At 40.8% G+C, this 25844-nt stretch overlaps 2 protein-coding genes across 3 annotated transcripts in view; both read left to right on the forward strand.

Annotated features, from left to right (window-relative positions):
* Positions 1-288: 288 nt before the first annotated feature.
* Positions 289-10375, forward strand: LOC117777796 (cytochrome c oxidase assembly factor 1 homolog). The gene is made up of 5 exons (XM_034612767.1): positions 289-337; positions 4119-4226; positions 7761-7912; positions 8280-8356; positions 10031-10375. The coding sequence occupies exons 2-5, from the start codon at positions 4133-4135 to the stop codon at positions 10167-10169; spliced, it is 462 nt and encodes a 153-aa protein (XP_034468658.1). The 5' UTR covers positions 289-337; positions 4119-4132; the 3' UTR covers positions 10170-10375.
* Positions 10376-13872: 3497 nt separating this feature from the next.
* The window catches only part of ccr12a (chemokine (C-C motif) receptor 12a), a 29542-nt gene continuing 17570 nt past the window's right edge, over positions 13873-25844 (forward strand). The window contains exons 1-3 of one of the 2 annotated variants that reach the window (XR_004616662.1): positions 13873-13990; positions 15634-17007; positions 17049-18085. Coding sequence is in view for 1 of the 2 variants with exons in the window: in XM_034612739.1 (XP_034468630.1) it covers positions 15648-16733 (1086 nt within the window). In the remaining variant the exon portion in view is untranslated. Of the gene's footprint in view, positions 13991-15633; positions 17008-17048; positions 18086-25844 lie in introns of those variants that run through there. The other variant, XM_034612739.1, reaches the window with a different exon arrangement.

The following is a 25844-nucleotide window of genomic DNA, read 5'->3' on the forward strand; positions in this document are numbered from 1 at the left end:
AGAGTTAAGAGGAGTATTACTGCAATTATTGTTAATAACATTTTTTAAAAATATTATATTATAACTGTTATTACAGTAATCATAACCAGTACACAATGGCTCCTGGTCTCTCTCTCAATTTTCTTTCCGCTCAATCCAACAGTTCTTCATGTGTATATTTACTTTATATTTCCTGTCCCTTATTATGATTTGTTACGAGACTACACACACCGCCCGGCCGAGCACGAGTGGCAGACGCCAGAGTGTAAATGGAGCGAGCCCACACCCAATTGGCGATAGTCTGTGTGACGTTTACGGAAGTAAACAGAGCAGCGTCGACCTACCGGTTTGACAGAAGGTGAGAGGTTTGTTTCGTTTTGCAGTTCTGTTGGTGCAGTGCCCCATGTGAACCTGTGTTTGGAATGGGATGTTTATTTTGTTCTTGTTTGTGTGCTGGATGTTGTGCAGAAGATTTTAATAAACAGTCTGAACTTGGTAGTCCTGGCGTCTCTCGTTAGCCAGGTTGGCTGCCATGTAAAGGAAAGTTTGAAGTTCTACCCATGTGAAAACTCCATTTCCTCCTATGTAAAAAAGGGCTCTCGTTACACTCCAAACAGCCCAGCCGTGGGCATGATGTGAACATGGGTTACCACTTAACATGGTAAAAACAGTGACGGTAAAAAAAGCAACAACAAGGTTACATTATAGCAGTAAAAAGACAGATATTTTACATTAAAAACAATTCTGTTACATAAATAAATCACAGATTAGAGCAGATTTTAAAAAAGCGAGTTTTTTAAGTAGGTGAGAGAGGGAGAATGTCTGAGGTGTTGGGGGAGAGAGTTCCAGAGGGAGGGGGCAGCGATGGAGAAGGCCCTGTTTCCCCCCCCCCCCCCCCCCCCCCCCCCCCCCCTTGATGCTGATGAACTGGTGGTGGTCAGAGAGGTATGATTTGAATCGGGAGAGGGCGGTGCCGTTGATGTGGATGGAGGACTCAATGCGGGTGAGGAGGATGGAGTGGTTGATGGTGTCACTAAGGTCAAGGAGGATAAGGATGTTGAGGGAGTGATCTTCAGAGGAGAGGAGGAGGTCGTTTGTGACTTTGATTAGGGCGGTTTCAGTTCTGTGATGAGATCTGAATCCGGATTGAAATGGTTCGTATAGTTGATTGGAGTCCAGGTGGGTTTTGAGTTGGGAGGCAACAGTACGTTCCAGTATTTTTGACAGAAAGGAAAGATTGGAGATTGTTCTTTAGTTGTTGGGGATGTCAGGGTCATGGCCAGGATTTTTGAGGATGGGTGTGACAGAGGCGAGTTTGAGGGCTGGGGGAACAGAGCCAGTAGACGGGGAGGAGTTGATTATAGGGAGGATGAGCTGGCGGAGAGCAGGGAGACAAGCTATGACTAATGTAGTGGGGATGGGGTCCAGGGAGCAGGTCGGAGTCTTAATGCCATAAAGCGATTAATTGAGTTCTGAGGGGGTTATGGGGGAGAATTGGGAGAGTGAGCGGTCAGTTAGGGGGGAGACTGATTCATGGTGGGGTGGAGAGGGGCTGTTAGTGGCTAGTTGTTTGTAGATGGTCTCGATCTTTGATTGGTAAAATGAGAGGAAGGAGTTGCATTTATCAGAGTGGGGGAGATTGTCCATGGGTTTGAGAAGTTTGTTTATTGTGGAGAAGAGGACCTTGGGGTTAGCAGAACTGGAGTGGATTAGGCCAGAGTAGTAGGTGGAGCGTGCTGTGTTGAGAGCGTCTTTGTACTAGTGAATGTAAGCTTTGTATGCCAGGGTGGGTACTGCGAGGCCGGTTTTATTGCAAAACCGCTCTAGTTGGCGCTTTATTGATTTATTAGACAGAGTTGAGGGGTGAACCAGGGAGCAGTGTGGGTGAAGGAGACAGTTCTGGTTTTGAGAGTGTGTCGTTGTAGAGATTGAACAGGTCTGTGGGGGAGGGGCTCGAGGAGGGGGTGAGGGTGGAGAATGTTTCAGTGAGATGGGCTGACAGGGTTGAGGGCCAGATAGACTTGATGTTACAGAGATTGATGGTGCGCGTGTGTTTGGGTTCTGGGATGGGGAAGTCGATGTCCATGATGATGGCGAGGTGGTCGGAGATGGTGAGGTCAGAGCCAGAGAGCTGGTGGATGGTGATTCCGGTGGAGCAGACCAGGTCGATGATGTGGCCACGGTTATGGGTATGGAATTTGATGTGTCTGCTGAAGTTGAAGCAGCTGAGTATGTCCAGAAATTCTTTGGCTAATTTACAGTCTGTGGAGTCGATATGAATGTTGAAGTCGCCCAGTAGCAGGATGGAGGGTGAGATGGAGCAGAGCTGGGTGAGAAATTCAGATAAGTCGGAGAGAAAGGACGGGTTGGGTTTTGGGGGGCGGTAGAGCGGACAGCAGCGGGAAGGCTCAGCCCGAGGAAGACCCCCTGAGCGTGTGGTGACGGCCTCCCGGGGCATCCGACGGCGGTTCTTCCCCGTGGTGGATTGACAGGCTGCCTGACCTGCGCTGGCCACAGGTGGAGTTGATGCGGCGGTGACAGGAGCAGCCGTGGAGGACATTATTGTTGGGGTTCACCATGAAGACAAGCCAGTCCTTTTTCACAGTGTCAGGTAGCTTGCTCTCTATGGACCTAGTTAACAGTGGGTTTTTGATGGCACCTTTGTTTCCAAGCTCTGTGAGATCTGCCAGGGCTTTCTCCACTGTCTGGATCAAGTCAATAACTTTTCTTGGCTGATTTGTCCTTAAGACAGGAATTTTCTCCAGTTTTCCCATTAATCTCCAAGGCGATTGTAGACTTATTTGCAAATCTGTTTTCGAGCATTCTGATCATGTCTTCTGCAGTGTTGTATGTAGACAGCCGGAGGTCTCTGGAGATTTTTTCATCCATGCTGTCCAAAAGTTGCATCTTTTTTACTTCATCTGAACCGGTTGGTTCTCCTTGCTTTTGCAGGCTTTCCCATACCCTCTTCCATCGGTGGAAATTACTTTTGCAGCCATGAAATCTAGGAAGGCTCGTTGGCTTTATTCTCACAATCGGCGTGGTCTTTGCTTTTGGTGTGTTCGCCGCATTTGCTGCAGCTGCCATTGAAGCTGTCACAATTTTCTCCTCTTCTGCAATTGTTAGAAACGTCATGCTTGAGTGACTCAAATGAGCTTCCTGGGTTTTGTGTCGTAACAATACACTGGAAGTCTCCCTACGTGGCCTTGGCCCACCCCCCACCTCATCCCCCCCGCCCCCCCCCCCCCCCCCCCCCCCCCCCCCCCCCCCCCCCCCCCCCCCCACTCGTTACGCCGGGTTTACACCGGACGCAGCGAGGCTGCGAGGCAGCGCAGCGCCGTTCCCAAGCACGTTGGCGTTGGCCAATGTAGGGAGACTTCCAGTGTATTGTTACGACACAATTCACAGGAAGCTCATTCGAGTCACTCAAGCATGACGTTTCTGACTTAGAGGAACCATAACAAAACACGCAAGTGTTTTTTCCCCAGAGTTTTTGGGTTGGTAGACATGCCAGATACCCACATTAACCTGTAGAAGCACTAACAAAGTGGAATTTGCATGCTATGTCCCCTTTAAATGAAACTTGGTCAGATGTATCCTAATAAAGACACTGTATGTTCTTGATGTAGTTTTATCCACCTCTCTCAAAGCCATTTCTGATATTTTATGAGGTATAAAACCAGATCCCCTGGTTGCAGTATTTGTTGTTTGAAATTAGAACAACCAGATAACTGGAGCCACATACATTGTTACAACTTTTATAATGCTACTTGCACATATGATCATTTTAATAATGTACAGCCCCATTCATGCTGTGGTTGAGGGAGGTAATGCAAAAGCTCAGGTAGCCTATGTGCTTCTTAGATGTGGTAATTAATATAGCAATAATTTACTTTAATTTTACTCTATCAGAATATTGTGTTCTACACAGACTCAATTTTTTCTTGTAGATTTTTTGTTTGTCTGTTTTTTCCAACTCTGTATTTGCGTCAGTGTGTGTTCTTTATTGCTGTTGTAGCGTCCAGTTGTTTTTAGAACATTAACAACGTGTCTCTTCCGCTACATGTTTGCCCATAGTCTTCTTCTACTAAAGTCTGAAGCTGTTGTTGAGATGTGAATGTTATTTAACACTCTCACAGGAAAGAAAGCAAAGATGAGGGTTTCCAATAGTCATCTGCAGCAGCTCGCCATCTTCACCACTGTGCTGACTGGTGGAGGGGTTGGCACCATGTACTATCTACTTCAGCGTGAGTACAAATGAGCGGGTGTGTGTGTGTGTGTCAGTTGCGTGTGTGTAAATGCAGGTTATTTTGTGTGTAAACCAGCACAAGAGAGTTGGGATGGGTTCATAAATGTCTGTGCATTTATGCTGTATCCCTCCTGCTTTGTTCTCTTACGATTCATATGACACCATAAGCATCCTTCAGTCCTCAAAGACTATGATAATATATGCGCCTCAGTAATATCTCCTCAATGTTTGGTGTGGTGTTCTGAACGAACACTGTAAAGGCATTTTTAAAGAATTTTTTTCAGAACGGTTATAAAACTCCCACCTATTTTCAAATACCCAAGAAAACCATCTTATCTAATTACTACACAACCCTAGCCAGCAGGAGCAACCAAAAGCAGAAGGAAAGCACTTGCTGTGCTAGTTACATCACACACATCCTGTGGCAGGGGCATAGTCACCAACAGAAATACAGCCTACATGGTGGAAACAGAACTGTTGTGTGTGTGTGTGTGAGCCACACTAGTCATGACTGCAAATTTTTTAGACGCTTTGCATTACAGTTTGTTAGATGCAAAACACAGTGTCTTGCTTTGATGGAAGGATTTTGCCAGCAACAACAGGTCAGTCCACCAGTGCACGGCAACCTGCATCCAAGCAGCCACAACCTACCTGACAGCTTTAGTGACCCAAGCTGGGAGTTTGCTACGTCTGAATGCCTTTTTGTTGCAGCTGCACCCCCAGGTGTTACTAGAAAATCATATGCAACATATTAACAGGCATTCATGGAGTTATCATTTACTTGGATGACATGGAATTACTAGAGTAATACTAGAGTAATTCCATGTCAAATCATCACACATTTTGGCCGCAACATCATAAATATTAATACAATTTGGTATGCTGATTTGGTCATATAATAAACCCGTAATTAAGGGAGATATGGGCTAACTAATTTTGATGTTTTTGGAGGACTATGTGACTTTGACTGGCCATATCTCCTTTAATATAGGTTACAGCTCCAAATGTATCAAAAATAATATGCTATCCCCTGTGGTGGCAATTTCTGTTAATCAAGCACAAAGTCAAACACTTGTCTTTCTGTAAGTTTAATCCAGCATCTGCAGATGGACTCACAGTACACATCACCTGAATGACATGTACAAATGAGCAACGAACAGAGATGAGAGTTGTGTTCTTATAACCCACAGCCCCCTCCAATTGGGTATGTAAAGGTATTTATTACCCTCCTGATGTCTTCAGGGTGGGAGCTATCCTGCCTTCATGTCTCTGTGGGCGACCCCTAGAGTGAGACCCCAGATATGAGATCCCAACCATTTGCAAAGAGACACCATAAAGTTAAGGCTTCAAGAGGCCATAGAGTAAACATCTCTGAGCAATAATCGTAAACCTAAAGTTGAATGATTTAAACAAACAATTTGGTCAATCTTCCACATACACGTCTGCTCAAGCAACATCACATCCACAAATGACAAAATTTCCATTACACCCCCATTTGAAAAATAACTAATTTAGTTGATCTGAAAATTGGTCAAATTTTCACTTAGCTGAACATGTTATAAAGACCTCCAGAAATTTTTGAGTGCTGAAATATCATTATTTATCAGGCATATGCGAAATATCAGTGCTCTACTCCGTTGGTGGGCTCCAAGGACACTACTGGATAGTTTACTCAAAGAAACACAGCATGGGTGGAATCCATTAATTCAATTAATTATCTGAGATCTCCTTTGTCAGCTGGCAGATTCAAACACTTGGCATGGTGTTGGAATCTTCTGAGTGGTTCATTACCACCTCAACATTCAAACAGTAATGTAAATGTAGTTTTGCAATAACAAGTCCTTTATTAGTCCCGCAATGGGGAAATTTGCAATGTTACAGCAGCAGAAGACGACACATAAGTAGCATGCAGTACTTGGGTGAAGGAATATAAAGAAATAGAAATATAAAACAATATATAGAAAAAATATATAAATGTGATTAAACCGGTATATACAGTGTTAAGAAATACATTATGTGTCACAATATGTACAGGAAATGGATTGCACATAACGGTTTATTTATCACAGACATTTTTACAAATGAGTATAGTATAGTAAATATTGCACAGTTGAGAATATTAAAGTGACAGTCCACAGTGGTGGTGCATGTAGTTTTACTTGGAGCAGAGCTGGTTGTAAAGTCTTGCTGCTGCAGGAAGGAACGACCTGCGATACCTCTCCTTCAGACACTTAGGGTGGATCAGTCTGTTGCTGAAGGAGCCGCCCAGTGCTGTGATGGTGTCCTGCGGGGGGTGGGACTGGTTGTCCATGAGAGAAGACAGCTTCGCCATCATCCTCCTCTGTCCCACCTCCTCCACTGGGTCAAGCGGGTATCCCAGGACCGAGCTGGCCCTCCAATATTAACATATTGCTTAAAAACTGTTATTCCATCCATGTTTTGATTCTTTTTTTATTTTGACCAAAGTATATCACAGACATTGTATTTGTTGTAAGACCTCAAGAAACTGACAAATTGTGGAAAAGGGGCATAATATCTCTTCATTAATGTCCTTGCCAGTCACCACAGTACATTGTATAGGGACAAATGCACACTTTTACTAGCCTGCTCAAGTTTGTGGCCTTTCCTAGATGTTCCAACCTATTTCACACTAATGTTGGCCATACTGCACCTCTGCAAGCCAATCAGCTGCCAAACCCAAATTGCCTGGCTCCTGGTGATGACAGGCTACTACCTGGACTTCCTCCTTATGGACACAATCACCACATGGATTTCTACCTGCTCAGCTGCTCAGTTTATTGGGGCACTTCGTAAAGTGATTTCAAGTTAAAAAATAAAGTCAGTTCCTCGGTGAGGTTCTGATTGCTAGTTCTCTAAGTCTTATGAGATACGAAAAGCATATGAGATGCACACAGATAGAGAGAGTGCAGAGAGGGGGGCTGCTGAAAATATCACAGTGGTTATATTCTGTCTGTGGCCGGATGTCACGACCTCATATGGTACAATGACTTTTCGATGCTCACACAACATGAGCAGGATGGAATGCAGGGTCATACAAGTACACAATATGTAAGCGAGAGTGCAGAGCAAAAGGTAAATTGCTATACTATAATTCACACAGGATGTACGATAGCGAGCAAAGCAAGAGGACAGGACATATTTCATGGTGAACGGTACTTTACAACATGCATTGCACTTTTGCTTGTGGTTTTAAGAACACACGTACATGGAACATAGCTTCACACCTAGCTCAGCCGTTTATGCAACACTCTCCATGCCCAGCACCTGACTTTGGCGGCATATGATCTCTAATATTCTTCCATCCACAATGAATTACAACCTGTCAACATACCGGCTAACTTTTCAACTGCTCTCATCTGATAATTTAAATGGTTTCATATGGCACTCTTGAGAATGAGAAATACTTTAACACAATACCTTTACTGATTATTATTATAATTATTATTGTTATTATTTTTTAACAATTCAGTTTCATTTTCTTTTTGTAATTTTATTTCTACTTTTCAAATAGAGAAGTTCACTGGGTCAGACTGGCACAGACTGTCTATGCAGAAGTTGGAAGCATGTCCTGCAGCCATGGAAAGTCTAGGTGTCCCACCTTTAAAAGTCTACAACATCCATCTGACTGACAGACACAACCGTGTAGATCAGGACACTGCGCAGGTACTGTGTTTTAGAATGTCAGCTGAAATTTTAAAACAGTTCCCATGCCCAACCTGTATGTTGTTTGTGTTGCTTGCAACTGTCCTAAAGATCCATGTTGGATTGTTACTGCCTCTCAAGGGTCAGGATATTTGAACTATATTTGGAGCTGCATTGACTCTACCCGCACATGTAGAGAGTGGCCTAACACCATTCCCGCCCAGATATTTTAAACTTGATACGACAAGCTATAGCTCACTTCTTTCACTGAGCAATAAAACTAGGGATAAACGAGGAAAAGAAATGAAGAGAAAAGCAATAGTTTAAGCTGTCTTCCATATGTCTCATATGACACTGATCTTGATGTTGAATTTGTATTGTGTTTCAGATAAAGATCCATGTAGCAGGGTCAAAAACTGGCGGTTGTCTTTATACTTCTTCAGTAAGAGACTCTAATACCAACAGGTTAGTACACTCTCGTCTCACTGTCCTCTTCTGTGTTCACTGTAAATGATGGTTACTCTTTTTTATTTTTTTATTTTTGTTTATTGTTATATGCTGAACATACATGTATCTTTCTATTCTTAGAAAGATATAGTAATGAGGGCCTCTAGTGTGGAGCTGAAGCCAGCAGCAGCATGATTCAGGGGGCTCTTAGAAAGGCTTTCATCCCATCTAAATAAGTACTTTGTACTCACTTGTAAATTAAGGAACAAAAGACAAACAGGAGACAATTCACACAAAAGAATTAAGGCAAACTATCTGATTACAAGTGAAGACACTGACCATGTCACTTGAAACCAAACTGAATATGAGGCTATGGAAGCTCTCCAAGCTGACATCATTGTTGTTATACTGCAGTGGCAGGTCTACTCTGGTGGAATTCAGAGGAGAAGTTGGCCAGAAGCAACATTTTATTGTTGCTGATTTAAAAGAAATAATGGACAGGATGTGAGTAGATGGAGCAGCGAGTGGCTGACATGGAGGAGTGGAGTGTTGAAACTTGGGAATTTATCCAAAATAGTCACCAATCCTAATGCAAGTTTGTCTACATTTTAATTTTTGCTACAAATTAAGCTTGCATTAAACTCAAACTCCCACCTTTTTAACTATGAAGCTCAGGAAAATGAAAGAAGAATGTAATTGAAATGAAAGAATAACGTAATTAAATACCTAAGTGTACAAATAACCAAAGATACCTATGCCACCCATGAACACAAATATTCCTGCCAGCTGCTATTAAAGCAGTCCTGTATATTTAAACAGATGTCATGAAGATAAATATATTACCCAGGCTACTCTTCTTTTTTACCTACTGCCTGTCAAAGTGCCTCATGAACAGTCCAACAAATAGAACAGAATGATTCCAACATTTATTTGGGGAAAACAAAAACCAAAGATTAGATTTGGGACATTAACACTACCTAATAATAACTGTGTTTGTTATTATTATTATTGGGCATGTAACATAAAGGCAATGTTGCACTGGATTGAGGGGGACCGATCTGGTAGATGTGAAACCTGGGTACAAATGGAGTATGCTTACTGCCCACATAATCTAGGCTCCTTACTATCGACCTACACCCACTCCTCAAAGTCAGTTTTGCTCTAACCCAGTGGTCTATCACTCAATCAGAATTTGGTCAACATTTAACGTTTGAATCCTTTGCACAACTCTCTCAATTATTCAATTTACCAAAATCAAAACTTTTTAGGTATCTCCAAATCAGACATTTTGTCCAGAAAAACATTATTTCCTTTCCAGGCCTTCCAGCCAGCAACACAGTTGATCATATCCTCTTATTATCCCCACATCGCAAAGGTCTAATCTCAGTTCTCTATAACAATATAAACAATATCATTCCTCACTCCCTCCAAGAAGCTAGAAGACTATGGCAGAACGACCTTGGAGAGGTAATGCCAGATGATCAATTGAAAGCAATACTTGACTTAATACACACCTCCTCCCTTAGGCAAATAAGGCTGTGTTTTTATGTACAGGAACAATGGTGGAGAACTGAATTACGCAAAGTCTTATGGTACCGTAATTTCACACATCAGAGTCCCCCTGCCAGGTACACCTCCATATCCAATACGTTTCATTGCTGGACAAATCACTGGTATTTGTGCTCCCTGCAGGTGGAGTCTGGAGCAGGCAGTGCTGAATCTCCGAGGAGGACAGACCATCAACCTGCTGAGTCCTCCTTCAGCAGCTACCGCAGCACAAGCCCAGGCAACAGAACAGACACAGGGACTACACACAGGTCACTGGAGCTGAATGTTGAAGTTGAAGTGGTTCTGCTCCAGAAGGTGCTGAATAGAAGTCTAACTATCCACTATCAGCTCCACTATCATTTGTGAAGAGACAGTTTGTTTTGATGCACAGCTCAGTGAGTGTCATTGTGCTTCTCCCTGACTTCTCCGGTTGTTGTTGAGTGTCTGTGTTTAGTTTTGAATAAATAATGTGACACAAACATATTATTGCACTTACCACTGTGCTGCACTGTTACATTTTTTTGTTCTTTTTGAAAACTAGTAACTTAGTTTTTGCTTGTTAAAAATGTGCCTATCACTGTTAGGCATTGTTGCAAAAATATTGCCTGGGTTCTGTTTATAAACTCAGAAAGAAACATTATGGGATGTTGCTGGAGATGTCACAGTAGTACAACTGGTACATTTTAAATGAATTACATTACATTACATATTATTTAGGTGATGATTTCATCCAAAGTGACTTCCAATAAGTGCATCAACCATGAGGGTACAAACCCAGAACATCAAGACTCAAGTAAGTGCAATTTGCTTCAAAAAAGCCAAACTAAAAAGTGTTATAAGTAAGTGCCATTTAAGTGCAACTAAATGTAATTTTTTGAACCAAGGTGTAGTCAGAAGACATTTCTTTAGTCTGCGGTGGAAGATGTGTAGACTTTCTGCTGTCCTGATGTCAATAAGGAGCTCGTTCCACCATTTAGGAGCCAGGACAGCAAACTGTCGTGATTTTGTTGAGTTGCAAAATCAAGCCGATTGGCAGATGCAGAGCGAAGTGAACGGGCTGGGGTGTAAGGTTTAACCATGTCCTGGATGTAGGCTGGGACCAATCTGTTCGCAGCACGGTACGCAAGTACTATTGAAGACCAGTTGAGCTGCTGCATTCTGGATGAGCTGCAGAGGTCGGATGGCACTAGCAGGTAGACCTGCCAGGAGGGAGTTACAATAGTCTAGGTGTGAGATGACCAGGGCCTGGACCAGAACCTGCACCGCCTTCTGAGTGAGAAGGGGACGTATTCTCCTGATGTTGTGCAGCATGAATCTACACAAGCAGGTTGTTGCAGGGGGCAGGGGGTAGTTTTGGGGTTTTCAGAACTACACTAAGTTTGGTGTGGATCAGTTGAGTTGTTGTCCAGAAAATTGAAGGACGGATAGAAAGAAAAAGTGACCGACAGACAAGATTTTTGAACTTATCAGTAGGATTTCCTTTCCAAAACCAACATGAGCCCAAACACATAACTGCAGAGTCTGCAAAAAAACAGAAGTCAAATGGCTGATGACCTTGGTTTCCTGTCCCCCTGCAGAGAGGACAAACAGCACAGCGTGGACTCAACTACAAGTTCAGTTGATCATTGGCAAAAATGTTGATATGGCCTGGCTCACAAATCTAAATTCAGTAATAGCTCCAATTTGATTCTACAGTATTTAAGTTTCAGGTCCATTAAAAAGCCAGCACCTCCACAAATGCGAAAAACATCCTCTGGAAGCCCTGCATGGAGAATTGTGCAAAAACATACTTTAGTAATTAAATTCAAAAACGATATATTTTATACACACCTACTACAGACCACTCCTACCTGTACAAGGCCCTTCAGTGCCAGTTAACCCTAAAGCTCTGATGTGTGGAGAGAGCTTCAGCTTCAACACAATCTGGACCAAACAAATTCATCATATCACTATACAGCACATCAAGAGTGTTATGAGCTTATGTTTAACACCCACAACTCCTTTTAATACCAGGTGTAAATGGGGTATGATAGTCCTCAACCTATCTTCCAAGTGAACTGACTTTTACACATTGACACTGGTAATAGAGACTGTCCTTTTAAAAATGAACCCATGGCATAGGTCATCTATGCAGCAGCCTTTAAGAACACATAGTTATTATTAGGGTAATTCTAATGGCTGTAGAAGTCATTCATCCATCAGTTTTCTGTACCACTTCTCCATTGAGGGTTGTGGGGTACTGGAGCCATAGCAATTATGATAGCAAATGGGGAAGATGGGTAACGGGAAAATGGACAGGTTTCTTCCAATCTCTCATGCAGTTGAACTTACAGCATTTCACGTGTTGTGTGTCCTTTGTCCCTCTGCAAAAAAAAGAAAAAAGAGCATCTGGAATCTACAGTAACTGGTTGTTTTGTCAATTACATATGTACACAGTTTAACCTATGGCTTGGAAGCTAACTGAGCATCACTGATATACTGCTCCAAAGACCTCCTTTTCTTCCTGTTAGAAATATATAGAAAGAAATGGACCCATGACCCTGACAGTGGTCGAGTTTCCTCTTTGTGGAGAAAATATATAATTGTCTAAAATTATTGTGAAGCTTGACAAAGAAAACAAGATTATATATCGAGCAGGTTCTGTACCGATGCAGATATGAATTTTGTTCATCTAATCTGATTTAGCTGTTTAATATGAATATTCATAATTTTTTCTTTTTATTTCATAAAGACTACCAAGCAACACTTTACAGAGGTGCCACAGATTCAGGGTGACAGTGATATGCACGTAAAAGTTATCCCTCTAAGCGAATTGGTAATGTGCAATACCATTTTTGTTGAAAGTAGACATTAAACAAAAGTCTGAGACCATATCGTATCAAGTTTCTGTGAGCTGTAAACTTACCACTGTAATGGCAGATTTTGCATTGTGTAATGTTTAATAGAAGAACAGATATGTATTTAGAAGAAGTAGATAACAAATGTGTTTCTGTGACTTAACTACGGGAAGTTGCAGAAGGAAGTGTTTATGACCCTCACATGTGTGTCTTAGCAAATGCTTCACTGCAGGGGTGTTACTTAGTGTGTCTGATAGAGATGGGTGAGGGGAACTCTGCATTGTATACAGGACTGGGGTCTTTTGATGTTGTAAATCTAGATAAGGGATCTCGGAGACAGATTGTCTCACACCAGAAAGGCACACCAGGAGATCTGAGACAGGAAATCTGCCTAACCTGGTCAGACATCAAGAGACTGAAGAATACCTTTTGGCTCCTCGCAGGGAGGGGCTTCTGATTGTATAAGTGAAGTGATTCTCCTGTGCTCTGTGCTCATTCTATACACGTCACACTAGGTGGCTGTGTGGGGTGAGCCCACCTGCAGGTGTTTTAGTTGAACTTTCCGAGAAACAATGTTATGTGTGTATTATTATACAATAGAGTATCATTATTAAACAGAAACTGCCACCACACCACCTTCATGCAGAAGGCGGACGGAAAGGTTAACAAGGCAGCTCACTTCATCTCACTCACACCATGTGGAATGGGAGAGTGCTGAAATGATTTTATCCTCAGTGTGAACATGAGGAGCAGTCACTCTGCAGCTACTTCTGGTGTCAAGAAGTCGCTGCAGAGTGACTGACAAAAAGAAAAACAACCTGAATGCTGGACTTGTGGAATCTCATCTGAAGTGTTTCTGCCAAATGATTGCACATTAAAGGGGCAGCCCTACTGCAATATTTGTTCACCATGTAATCCCTGTTATTAACCATTTTTTCTGAAAGGCACATTTTGAATTGTAAAGAAACAATGTTGTGTTTTTCACACATGATTTATGGTCCAGTTGGCTATGAAGTCAACTATGTTTGTAACCAATAAAAATAAACGAAAGTCTGAATGGCTGATGACTGGCCAGCAACATCACCTGACTTCAACACATGCTACAGCACAGTGTCGACAGTGACGACAGTGACGACAGTGTCTGCCTTCAGCAGGAACTGTCGTCTTTCTCACTTCTGACTAAACCGCTGCAGCGAACACTCCAGAGTCCCTCAGCTGTTCTTTGCGTTTCTCATCATTCTCCTGCACACCTACAAAAGCTCCTGCGGTGAGTTCAGTCCGACTTCAGTGACTTCAAAAGTCTGAATTTGTTTGTTTTATATTAATTTGTATTTGACACCATGTGCTGATTTATGAGATGTACATGTGCAATTTATTGTTCGTATTGCATGTTGTGAATTTCAGAGATCAAATGCACACTACAAATGACTTCTTTTTCCAAATGCATACTCTTTTCACCTAATGAAAAGGAATATTAAAGAAACAGCAACACTGAAAACAACATTGTTCATTATAAATAACTATACAGCACCAAATACACACATTTAATTTAAAATGGAGAAGCTACAAGACAGTCTTATACTGTATAAGCAAATGTGTCATGTTACAAAATGTTAAAAATAAGTTTTCTGATATTTCATTCAGAATCTATAGATTTTCTCCAGCTGTGGATAATGTCAGTGTATGCACATTTGCTGTTGATAGATTTTAAAGGGCATCATCAAAAGAAAATCGTCAACTAACTATGCATTTTAATTTAAAATTTTTTAAATGTTTTGTTTGAAAAGATGGAGTTCCGATTGGTTGCAAGGTTCATAAAGATAAATCACAGATTACCACATTTGATGGTTTATCATAAAGAGAAAACATGTCTGAATATTTATTAATGGAGTTTCAACATTAAAGTCACATTGATTCTACAAACCCACAGTTAAAAACATGATTAGTACTTATGATGATGCAAAGTCATGGGACAGGAAACAAGCCTCTGCGCTGCGTTTATGAACTTTCACTGTGAGAAATGACTTAGAATGGATCTGCACAAAAGCACATTAAATATAAACTCAGGTTTGCCAAAAAAATTAACTTTTCAAACAAAAACCCCAACACAACCTCATCATGTATGAATGGGCTTAGCGCTGTTGACTAGAATGTTGTCTTTTCAAAAATAGAGGAAGCAATCATAGCTTTTTATCTGAGTTGCATCATTCACTTTATGCCTTTTGAATAAACTTTGTCAGCGCTAATTTAACATGCTCATTGATTTTCCCTCTTCAATAAGTTTGATTGAAAGATGTGGTGTGATTGAAAGAATTTAATCTCAGAGCATTTGGCAAAGACAAGCAGAGTGGAGTGGCACAGCCCGGGAAATACTGGATGCTTTGACTGAGGTCACTAATGGGACAAGAATAAATCGAACACATAAAAATGTTAGCAGAAGGCTAGCATGTTTCAATGTCGATCTATGTCTTGTTTTTGTGGGAAATGACAACTTTATAGACAATTTGGGAAACTATAAAAACTTGGGCAACTGCTACAAGCTCCCACAAACTCACTGGAAGATGTTTTACTCTGTGGAGGTGGCTGTAGTGATGGTGGGGGTGATAGAGCAGGATGGCTATTAATTGCAGGCTTCATGGTTTAATATTCCCACATTACTACTCCCCACAAAGGATCCCCTTTCATTGCGGAGATAAAAAGTATAAAACTCAAGTCACAGTACCTGATAGTGAATAATTTCTGGGAACAACAAGAAATGAGTCACTGTGTTGCACACTAGTTGAGAGAGTCAGGACTTTTAGCTGCGCCAAGCACTTTCTGTTCTCTGTTTTGAGTGGCAAAAAATAGGAACCTAAGTTGATGGACCACACAAGAATCAGTCACTTATTTCTTAACACTTCTCTGTTACAGGATAGACTCCAGCCATGAACGAAGACGACCAATATCAGCTCTACCTGGATCTGTTCAATGACAGTAACACGACCGACCCGAGCTATGTGGGCTCCAAAACAGTTAAGATCTGTTCGAAGGAGAGTGTCAACTACTTTGGGGCAATATTCATCCCAGTTTTCTACTATGTCATCTTCATCCTGAGTTACCTTGGCAACGGGCTTGTCCTCTTCATCGTCTACAAGTATGAAAAACTTAACACAGTGACAAACGTCTTCCTCCTGAATTTGGTCCTTTCCAACATCCTCTTTGCCACCAGTCTCCCCTTCTGGGCGACATACCATCAGTCAGAGTGGATTTTTGGCTCGTTTCTGTGTAAGATGGTCAGCAGCGCCTACTTTATTGGCTTCTACAGCTCCATTCTCTTCCTCACACTCATGACATTTGACCGATACCTTGCTGTGGTGCATGCAGTGGCAGCTGCCAAGAGCAGGAAAAAGGCATATGCCGTTGTTGGGTCAGTAGCAGTTTGGTGTATCAGTGTTGTAGCAAGCATAAAAGAGCTGGTTCTCCAGAATGTGTGGAAGAGTCCGTTCAGTGGACTCATGTGTGAGGAGTCAGGATTTCCTGAAAGCACAATGGTTCGCTGGCGTCTGGTCAGTTATTACCAACAATTCCTCCTGTTTTTCCTTCTCCCTCTGTTCATGGTGATGTACTGCTACATCAGCATCACAGTCCGTATCCTGTCTACCCGCATGAAGGAGAAGTGCCGCGCCATCAAGCTCATATTTGTTATCATTCTCACTTTCTTCGCTTGCTGGACACCCTACAACATCGTCATTCTCTTCCAAGCTATACAGATTTCCAGCACCAGCGAGGATGATGACCTGTGTAGTGAATCTGAGAGTTTGGACTATGCCTTGTATGTCACCCGGAACATAGCATTTCTGTACTGTTGTATCAGTCCTGTGTTTTATACGTTTGTGGGAAAGAAGTTCCAGAGACACTTCAGAAGGCTAGTGGCAAAGAAGATCCCCTGTCTGAAGAGACATATCAGCCTCAGCAGCCAGAGCACCAAAACCACATCACAGCGGACACCACACTCTGCTTATGATTACTAAACACACACAAACACCAAATGAATGTCAGTGTAATGACATTTGTTTCCTGGGGACTTAGTGCTTAGGGTAACCTTGTTAGTGTAACCCTAACAACTACTGATCGAACCCTAAGCATTATCCTAATGTTAGCCAATGCCAAACATTACTCTAACCTTAAAATATGTGTTCCCCTTTAAATTGAAATATTTACCTTATGGGTACTTGTTTATTGTCCCCATAAGGAAGACAAGTCCCCATTTGATGGTCTATAAAAATGTAGGTCCTCACAACATGAGTAATACCTTGACCACCCACACACACTCAGCAAGTAAAGAGAGTCATCATTGGTTTGATTCCTAGCTCCTCTAGTCCACATGACAAAGTGTCCTTGGGCAGGATACTGAACCCTAAGTTGCCCCTGATGAATGTTCCAGCAGATGGTGATAGAAAAAGTGGAACATATAGTAGCGCTGCATGAATGTGAGTGTGAATGCGTGACTGTGGCTTGTACTGTAAAGTGAGTAAATCTCACACTTAATAAGAAAGAATAAAATTGTCTTTATCATTAACTGTCTTAGATAATTTTGTCAGTGTTTTGTCAGTGTTTAGATATTGTTTATTCTATATAATGTTACCTCTATTTGAAAGGGTTACATGATGAAGACTTGCTTTGTGTCTTTTTTTGAGTATCTTCAATTGTACAAACCATAGCTACTGTAATCAACTACAAAATGCTTCTGCCTTTGATCACATTTTATGTAGATACACTATGAATTTGATTATATCAGGTCAAAATATTTTGCCACATGTGCAGAGCTGGTAATTCATTGAGAATGAAAAGGCAAACGTATTTTGTTTATGTCAACAAATCCAATGAAAAGATCAAAACCAACAATGTATTGGTCCTCCTCTCAATACTTCCGAGTCCCACATCCCAACAGTGGCTCTCAGTCCATACATGTTTCAAAACAGCTCCGAAATAGATGGTTGTACACTTTAGAAAGGCTTGAGCCAACAGTGCATAAATGATGTGGGATAGAGATAATGCTGCACATAGACATGTGAGTGAATGGGTGAATTCAACTTGTGCTGTAAATACAGTCCATTTGTCATATACCATTATTTTAACTCCTGGCACGTTGTGTTCAGCAGCACATTGAGGGACAGACAGGACTTTGTGGGACTGCATTGTTTTAGTTCTTTGAATTGCCTGCTTGATGATTTCATGCATGTGCTCCGAACGAGGTCCGGAATTCCAGTCTTTTTGATTTGGTGTATACTTGTAGAGGTTTGATGTATTGGACTCATCTTGTACCGTTGCTTTGAAATAATTTGTGTATTACCTTTCCAATAAATATGATATTCACACTGTTCCCCTGTGACACCTGTCCTTTTAATGGAAACTGTTCCCTTCTATTTTCAACAGTTTTAGATTTTTCGTGACCAATGATTCAACCATTTCCCCTTTTCTGACAGAACATCTGGAGCCGTTTCCTGTCAGCTAAGTAGATTTCTCTGGTGATTCATTACAGTCATTTCTGGGAAAACAACATTAAATACGCATGTGGACAGTAATATGTTGAAACAATGTGACGAATAAAGGGGTATTTTATATCGAAATCCCTCTCTCATTTCTTCTTGTAAAACTAAATATTTTGAGATTTATTGTTATCACAGGATTATTGGATTTATTCCATCAAACTGCATTTGGGATGCTGCTAACCCCATACCTGTAAGCTCTGCATTAGCAAACATGTACCTGTGCTTTTAAGGACTGCAGCAACAGTGTCCTTTTCTTTTTTTTGATAACTTCACCATGGCTAACATCATCCCTTCCTCTATCCCATTTTCTGCTTACCCAAGTCAGCTAACAATGTTGGATAATTTCTCCCCTTATTTCCTGGTGCCCTTATCAGGTGCCTTTTCTTTGAAAATTGGCAAATAATAGTGGTAGTGAATATTTCACCCAGCCCTAATATGACTAAATTATTGATCACTTTGTCTGCGGATTTATATTTAAAATCATCCCTTTTAACATGAGACTTTTGTCACATGTTTACTACTGCCATTCTCATGCTGTAAACTTAACCAGTGCAACGAGTGGTGGGATAAAGTTTGCAACATCCTTAAAGAAAATATTTGTCCTTATATTATAAATAAAGGTTGTCTCTAGTTTTATTAATTACATTATTACTGCCCATAGATGCACTGTATGAATGTGTGTGTGAATGAGTGACTGTACTGTAAAGTGCTTTGAGTGGCTATCACGACTAGTAAAAGCGCTATATAAATACAGACCATTTGCCATTAAACACTTTTGTTAACGCTCCCATTTTTAATGACTGGAAGTAAATAATGTAAGATTTCCTCTTTGCAAACAAAAGGCTTAATTCTCTCAAATTTGTTCTCAATTTTCTCAAGTGTTAGTGAGCACCTCACCTTTCCAAAGATAATCTATCCATCAGATAGGTGTGACATATCAAAAGATGCTGATTTTAAAGCATGATCATTGTACAGATGTGCCTTGGACTGGTCACAATAAAAGACCTCTCTAAAATGTGCAGTTCATTTTGAAGAAAGGCCTTTATTAGGCACTGAACTACAGTTTCCAGGATCTTGTATGACCATCAAGCAGTGCAACACATTTCCTTTGCATATGAGTTGATCAGGTTATTGATTGTGGCCTGTGGCATATTGGTCCACTCCTCTTAAATGACTATGCAAAGTTGCTGGATATTGGCAGGAATTGGAACCTGCTGTCGTACAGGTCAATCCAAAGCAACCCTCACATGCTCAATAGGTGACATGTCTGGTGAGTATGCAGGCCGTGCAAAAACTGGGATGTTTTCAGCTTCCAGGAATTGTGTACAGATCTTTGCAACATGAGGCTGTGCATTATCATGCTGTAACATGAGGCGATGAATGGCATGACAATGGGCCTGAAGATCTCATCACAATATCTCTGTGTGCTCGAATTGCCATCAATAAAATGCTCCTGTGTTCATTGTACGTAGTTGATGCCAGCCCATCCCATAATTCCACCACCACTATGGGTGGTTGTTGACAACATTGACTTTAACTTGTGAAAAATGGGAGTGAAAATAGAAGCGTTTATATTTTTGTTGATAATATACCTTATCACAATATGACACTTAGTTCTTTAAGTTATATGGACAAATCATGGACTGCTTATTGTACAATGCCAGCACATGACTATATGTGAAAGTAATTGTCAGCCCTTTATACTCAATTCAGTTCATTTAAGAGATATTGTAATCCAAACTCAACAACTGAAGGAAAAACTTGTTAGATGCTATGCTTTTTTATTTGTAAGTTAAAGCACAACCAACTTGATCAGCTGACCTAGGTAACGACAACTCAAAACTACTGTCCAGGGGTCAGACTAGCTGCAGACCCCGACCCAAACAAAGATGGTGGACTTTTGTTCTTTAATTTATCATTACTTAAAACTTGGGAGACAGGTTTATCAATTGTGATTATTTTTGTAATGTGTTAATATTTTTAAATGCAATAAAAGTGCTGTCAGCTGTGAAATTATTCACTGCAAAATATTTCCATGTGAACGAAAGAAGCAGCTCTTCTAATAAACTTAATCCTTCCACTCCACTACAAATGTACTTTCTTCTCCAAAATTGACAGCTTCAGTCACTACTTACTTTTTAGGGAGATTTAACATAATAGATAATATAACCAGCTTTTAAAATACTTCACATTTTTAGAGCTTAAACCAGAGGTTTCCAACCTTTTAGCTCCTGATTTGTTAACAGAAAAACTGTAGTACGAACTATCTAAGTAAAAGCACTGGTTTGGTCCCTCAGACTATTTATTAATATGACATTGTTAGATACTGCTAAATATTAGATGTTAGATACATTGTTAAATACTGCAGTGTATAAGTTATATTTCACTGTTGTAGCAGTTAAAGCTGGATTTAGTTTGAACTATAGTTTTATAGACAGGGACACCAGACAAACCTGTGGGATCATCAGATAATCAATGGAAGAGGAAAGAGGAAAAATACAAAGATATGTGTGATGGAAATTCATCTTGAGATTTGAAATAATGAAATTCTCAGACTGGAGTTGCCTTTGGGTCTTTTTAATAGTAAGCTCTGCAGAGGTTACACAACAAGCACAGGTGCTCAAATGGAACTGGCCGCAAGTTCACAAATGCCAGAACTTATACAAAGAGGCGTTTCATAATATGAAAAAAAGACATGAAAGACATGAGATCATCTGTGTCTGTCCGTCCGCTGTAGCAGTTGGAAGAAAACATCACCAAATAAGGGCATACACCCTGTTGATCAAGGTCATAGCAGTGAGACACCGCCAAATAAGGGTTCCATCCTGTCAGGTAGACAGTATCACAGCAGTGAGACACCTGGTCAGGGGGATTTCCACTACCTTAGACACTGGTCAGTTGAATTTTCCACTACATACAGTGCCTTGCATAAGTATTCACCCCCTTTGGACTTTTCTACATTTTGTCATGGTATAACCACAGATTAAAATTTATTTCATCGTGAGTTTATGTAATGGACCAACACAAAATAGTGCATCATTTGGAAGTGGGGGGAAATATTACATGGATTTCACAATTATTTACAAATAAAAATCTGAAAAGTGTTGAGTGCATATGTATTCACCCCCTTTACTGTGAAACCCCTAACAAAGATCTGGTGCGACCAATTGCATTCACAAGTCACATTTGCAAGTCACATAATTAGTAAATAGGGTCCACCTGTCTGCAATTTAATCTCAGTATAAATACACCTGTTCTGTGACGGACTCAGAGTTTGTTGGAGATCATTACTGAACAAACAGCATCATGAAGACCAAGGAGCTCACCAAACAGGTCAGGGATAAAGTTGTGGAGAAATATGAAGCAGGGTTAGGTTATAAAAAAATATCCAGAGCTTTGAACATCTCTCTGAGCACCATAAAATCCATCATAAGAAAATGGAAAGAATATGGCACAACCGCAAACCTACCAAGAGGAGGCCGTCCACCCAAACTGAAGAGTCGGACAAGGAGAAAATTAATCAGAGAAGCAACCAGGAGGCCCATGGTTACTCTGGAGGAGTTGCAGAGATCCACAGCTGAGGTGGGAGAATCTGTCCACAGGACAACTATTAGTCGTCTACTCCACAAATCTGGCCTTTATGGAAGAGTGGCAAGAAGAAAGCCATTGTTGAAAGGGATCCATAAAAAATCCCATTTGGAGTTTGCCAGAAGCCATGTGGGAGACACAGCAAACATGTGGAAGAAGGTGCTCTGGTCAGATGAGACCAAAATTGAACTTTTTGGCCTCAATGCAAAACGCTATGTGTGGCGAAAACCCAACACTGCCCATCACCCTGAGCACACCATCCCAACAGTGAAATATGGTGGTGGTAGCATCATGCTGTGGGGATGCTTCTCTTCAGCAGGTACAGGGAAACTGGTCAGAATAGAGGGAAAGATGGATGGAGCCAAATACAGGGAAATCCTTGAAGAAAATCTGATGCAGTCTGCAAAAGACTTGAGACTGGGGCGGAGGTTCATCTTCCAGCAGGACAATGACCCTAAACATACAGCCAGAGCTACAAAGGAATGGTTTGGATTAAAGAATGTTAATGTCTTAAAATGGCCCAGTCAAAGCCCAGACCTCAATCCAATAGAGAATCTATGGCAAGACTTGAAGATTGCGGTTCACAGACGGTCTCCATCCAATCTGACTGAGCTTCATCTTTTTTGCCAAGAAGAATGGACAAACCTTTCCATCTCTAGATGTGCAAAGCTGGTAGAGACATACCCCAAAAGACTTGCAGCTGTAATTGCAGCGAAAGGGGGTTCTACCAAGTATTGACACAGGGGGGTGAATACTTATGCACCCAACAGATGTCAACTTTTTTGTTCTCATTATTGTTTGTGTCACAATAAAATTTATTTTGCACCTCCAAAGTACTATGCATGTTTTGTTGATCAAACGGGAAAAAGTTTATTTAAGTCTATTTGAATTCCAGTTAGTAACAGTACATAATGGGAAAAAGTCCAAGGGGGGTGAATACTTATGCAAGGCACTGTATGTTTTTTTTTTTTTTCTGTATTCCTGTAACTTTGATTAGATATTAGATCATTTTGTATTACACTAATTAAAATAAAAACATTGTAGCGGTTTTAGAGTGACAAAAATCTGTATTTGTTGGAGCCATTACCAGCTCATGAACATCTAAAGTGACCCCTGACTTCACACTACTGTTTGTAAGAGCTTGTTACATTATTAATTCTGTCTTCATCTGACAAGAAGTGAAAATATAGAGATAAAAGATCGAAAATAATTTAAAACACTCAAAGAAAGTATAGGTGACTCAAAATTACCAAAGAAAATGTATCAACTGCAGTGTTTTTATATTGTGGTCAACACAAGTCTGTTTATTATACCGGTAACAATAAATGGCATTACTGAACCTCTGCAAGAATGTAAAGGTTATGAATAAACTGATGTTTCTTTAAAGGGGACATAGCATGCAAATTCCACTTTGTTAGTGCTTCTACAGGTTAATGTGGGTATCTGGCATGTCTACCAACCCCAAAACTCTGGGGAAAAACACTTGCGTGTTTTGTTATGGTTCCTCTAAGTCAGAAACGTCATGCTTGAGTGACTCGAATGAGCTTCCTGGGTTTTGTGTTGTAACAATACACTGGAAGTCTCCCTACATGGCCTTGGGGGTTAGGGTTAAAATGATGTTAAGGGTTCGGGGGTAAATGATGGTCTTCATAGCCCCCCCCCCACCCCTCTCTTTCTCTCTCTGTCTGTCTGCTTGTGTGCTTGTAGTGGATGGGCAGAGGGGGACATTTAAGTATGTGATTGGGAAAATTAAAACTCCAGGACAACAGAAGGGGAATACAAAGTATGGATGCATATTTGATAATTGATATCATATAAAATATGTAATTTATATCGTTTAAAATCATGGGGGGAGAGGGGGGAGGGGGGAGCTGGCTCATTAGCATTTAAAGGAACAGGCACTCAAAACAGGTCACTCTGTGGAGGGCTGTTTTATACAGGGTAAAAAGGGTGCTGTTTTAAATGATCCTTGTGGTATTTTGACCAAAGTATGTTACAGACATTTCATTAAGACCCCAAGGAACCATATCAACTTGTGGTAAAATGGGCATGCTATGTCCCCTTTAAGCAAACTGTTTCAAGTAGATAATTGTAGATAATTGGCAAACTTTTTGGAGGAAACCTGGTCTTGTTAGGAGAGACGGCGTTCATCCCACTTGGGATGGGGCAGCTCTCTTATCTAGGAATATTACCCAGTCTATTAAATGACAACCCAGAGTTGGGACCAGGACGCAGAGCTGCAGTGCTAAACACTTCTCTGCGCTCCCTCTGGATCAGTCACACAACCACAAACCCATAGAGACTGTGTCTGTCCCCCGTCCCATTACATTATTTAAATCAAACAATAACAGAGGGAGAATTCCACACAAAAATCTAATACAAATTAACACAACCTCTGCAACAACTCAGGAAATAAAGACTTTTAAATGTGGTCTGTTAAACATAAGATCATTGTCATCAAAGGCTATTTTAGTTAATGAACTAGTCTCAGATCATAAAATAGATTTATTGTCCCTCACTGAGACCTGGCTGCATCCTGATGAATATGTCAGTCTAAATGAATCTACTCCCCCCAGTCATGTAAATACACACGTTCCCAGAGAATTTGGTCGAGGAGGTGGAGTTGCTGCTATTTTTAACTCCAGTCTATTAATTAATCCTAAACCTAAACTAAGCTACAACTCATTTGAATGTCTTGTTCTTAGTCTTCCACGCCAATCCAAGAAACACCAACAGCCAATCATATTTGCTGTAGTTTACCGTGCCCCTGGGGCTTATACTGAATTTTTAACAGAATTCCCTGAGTTTTTATCAAACCTAGTCCTAAAGACCGATAAAATTATTATTGTTGGTGACTTTAATATTCATGTTGACAATAATAAAGATAGCCTTAGCGTAGCATTTATTTCGCAATTAGACTCAATTGGTTTCAGTCAGTGTGTACACCAACCTACTCATTGTTGTAACCACACACTTGACCTTATATTATCATACGGTGTCAAAATTGAAAATCTAACAGTACTTCCGCGCAATCCAATTCTATCAGACCATAATTTAATAACCTTCGATTTTTCACTATCAGAATATATGCCACTAATAATGAACTCATTTTCAAGATGTTTACCTGATAGTGCTGTAGCTAAATTTAAGGAAATAATCCCGATTACATTTAAACCCGTACTATCCGTCGATATAAACAACAAATTCATTAAAAACCCGAGCTCCACTGAGATTGACCATCTCGTCAATAGCTCTGTAAGGTCATTACGATTAACATTAGACTCAATAGCGCCTCTAAAAAAGAAACATATAAAACATAGTAAATTAGCTCCGTGGTATAATTCCAAGACACATGAGTTAAAACAAGTATCAAGAAAACTAGAAAGGAAGTGGCGCTCCAGCAACCGTGTTGAAAATCTCCTAGACTGGAAGAATAGTGTTAAAGCATATAAGAAGGCCCTCCACAAAGCAAGAGCTGCCTACTACTCAAAACTAATAGAAGAGAATAAAAACAACCCCAGGTTTCTCTTCAGCACTGTAGCCAGGCTGACTGAGAGTCACACCTCCACCGAACCCAGTATTCCTCGATCCCTAAATAGCAATATCTTTATGAATTTCTTTAATGATAAAATTCTAACCATTAGAAATCAAATCAACCATCTCCTGCCCTCAATTGGCACTAATACCCCATCAAGAATAGAAAACTCAGAAACGGCCAAGAATCTTACCAATTATTTAGACAGCTTCTCTCTGATCAGCCTCGATCAGCTGACCAAAATAATCTCATCTTCTAAACCAACAACTTGTATCTCAGACCCCATTCCTACAAAATTACTTAAAGAAATTCTGCCCCTAATTGACAGTTCATTACTGAACACAATACATCTGTCATTATCATCAGGATATGTACCACAGTCTTTTAAAATAGCTGTAATCAAACCCCTCCTCAAAAAACCCACCTTAGACCCAGAGGTTTTAGCCAATTATCGTCCGATATCTAAT

This window comes from Hippoglossus hippoglossus, chromosome 17, assembly GCF_009819705.1.
Source record: "Hippoglossus hippoglossus isolate fHipHip1 chromosome 17, fHipHip1.pri, whole genome shotgun sequence".
Classification (NCBI taxonomy): domain Eukaryota; kingdom Metazoa; phylum Chordata; class Actinopteri; order Pleuronectiformes; family Pleuronectidae; genus Hippoglossus; species Hippoglossus hippoglossus.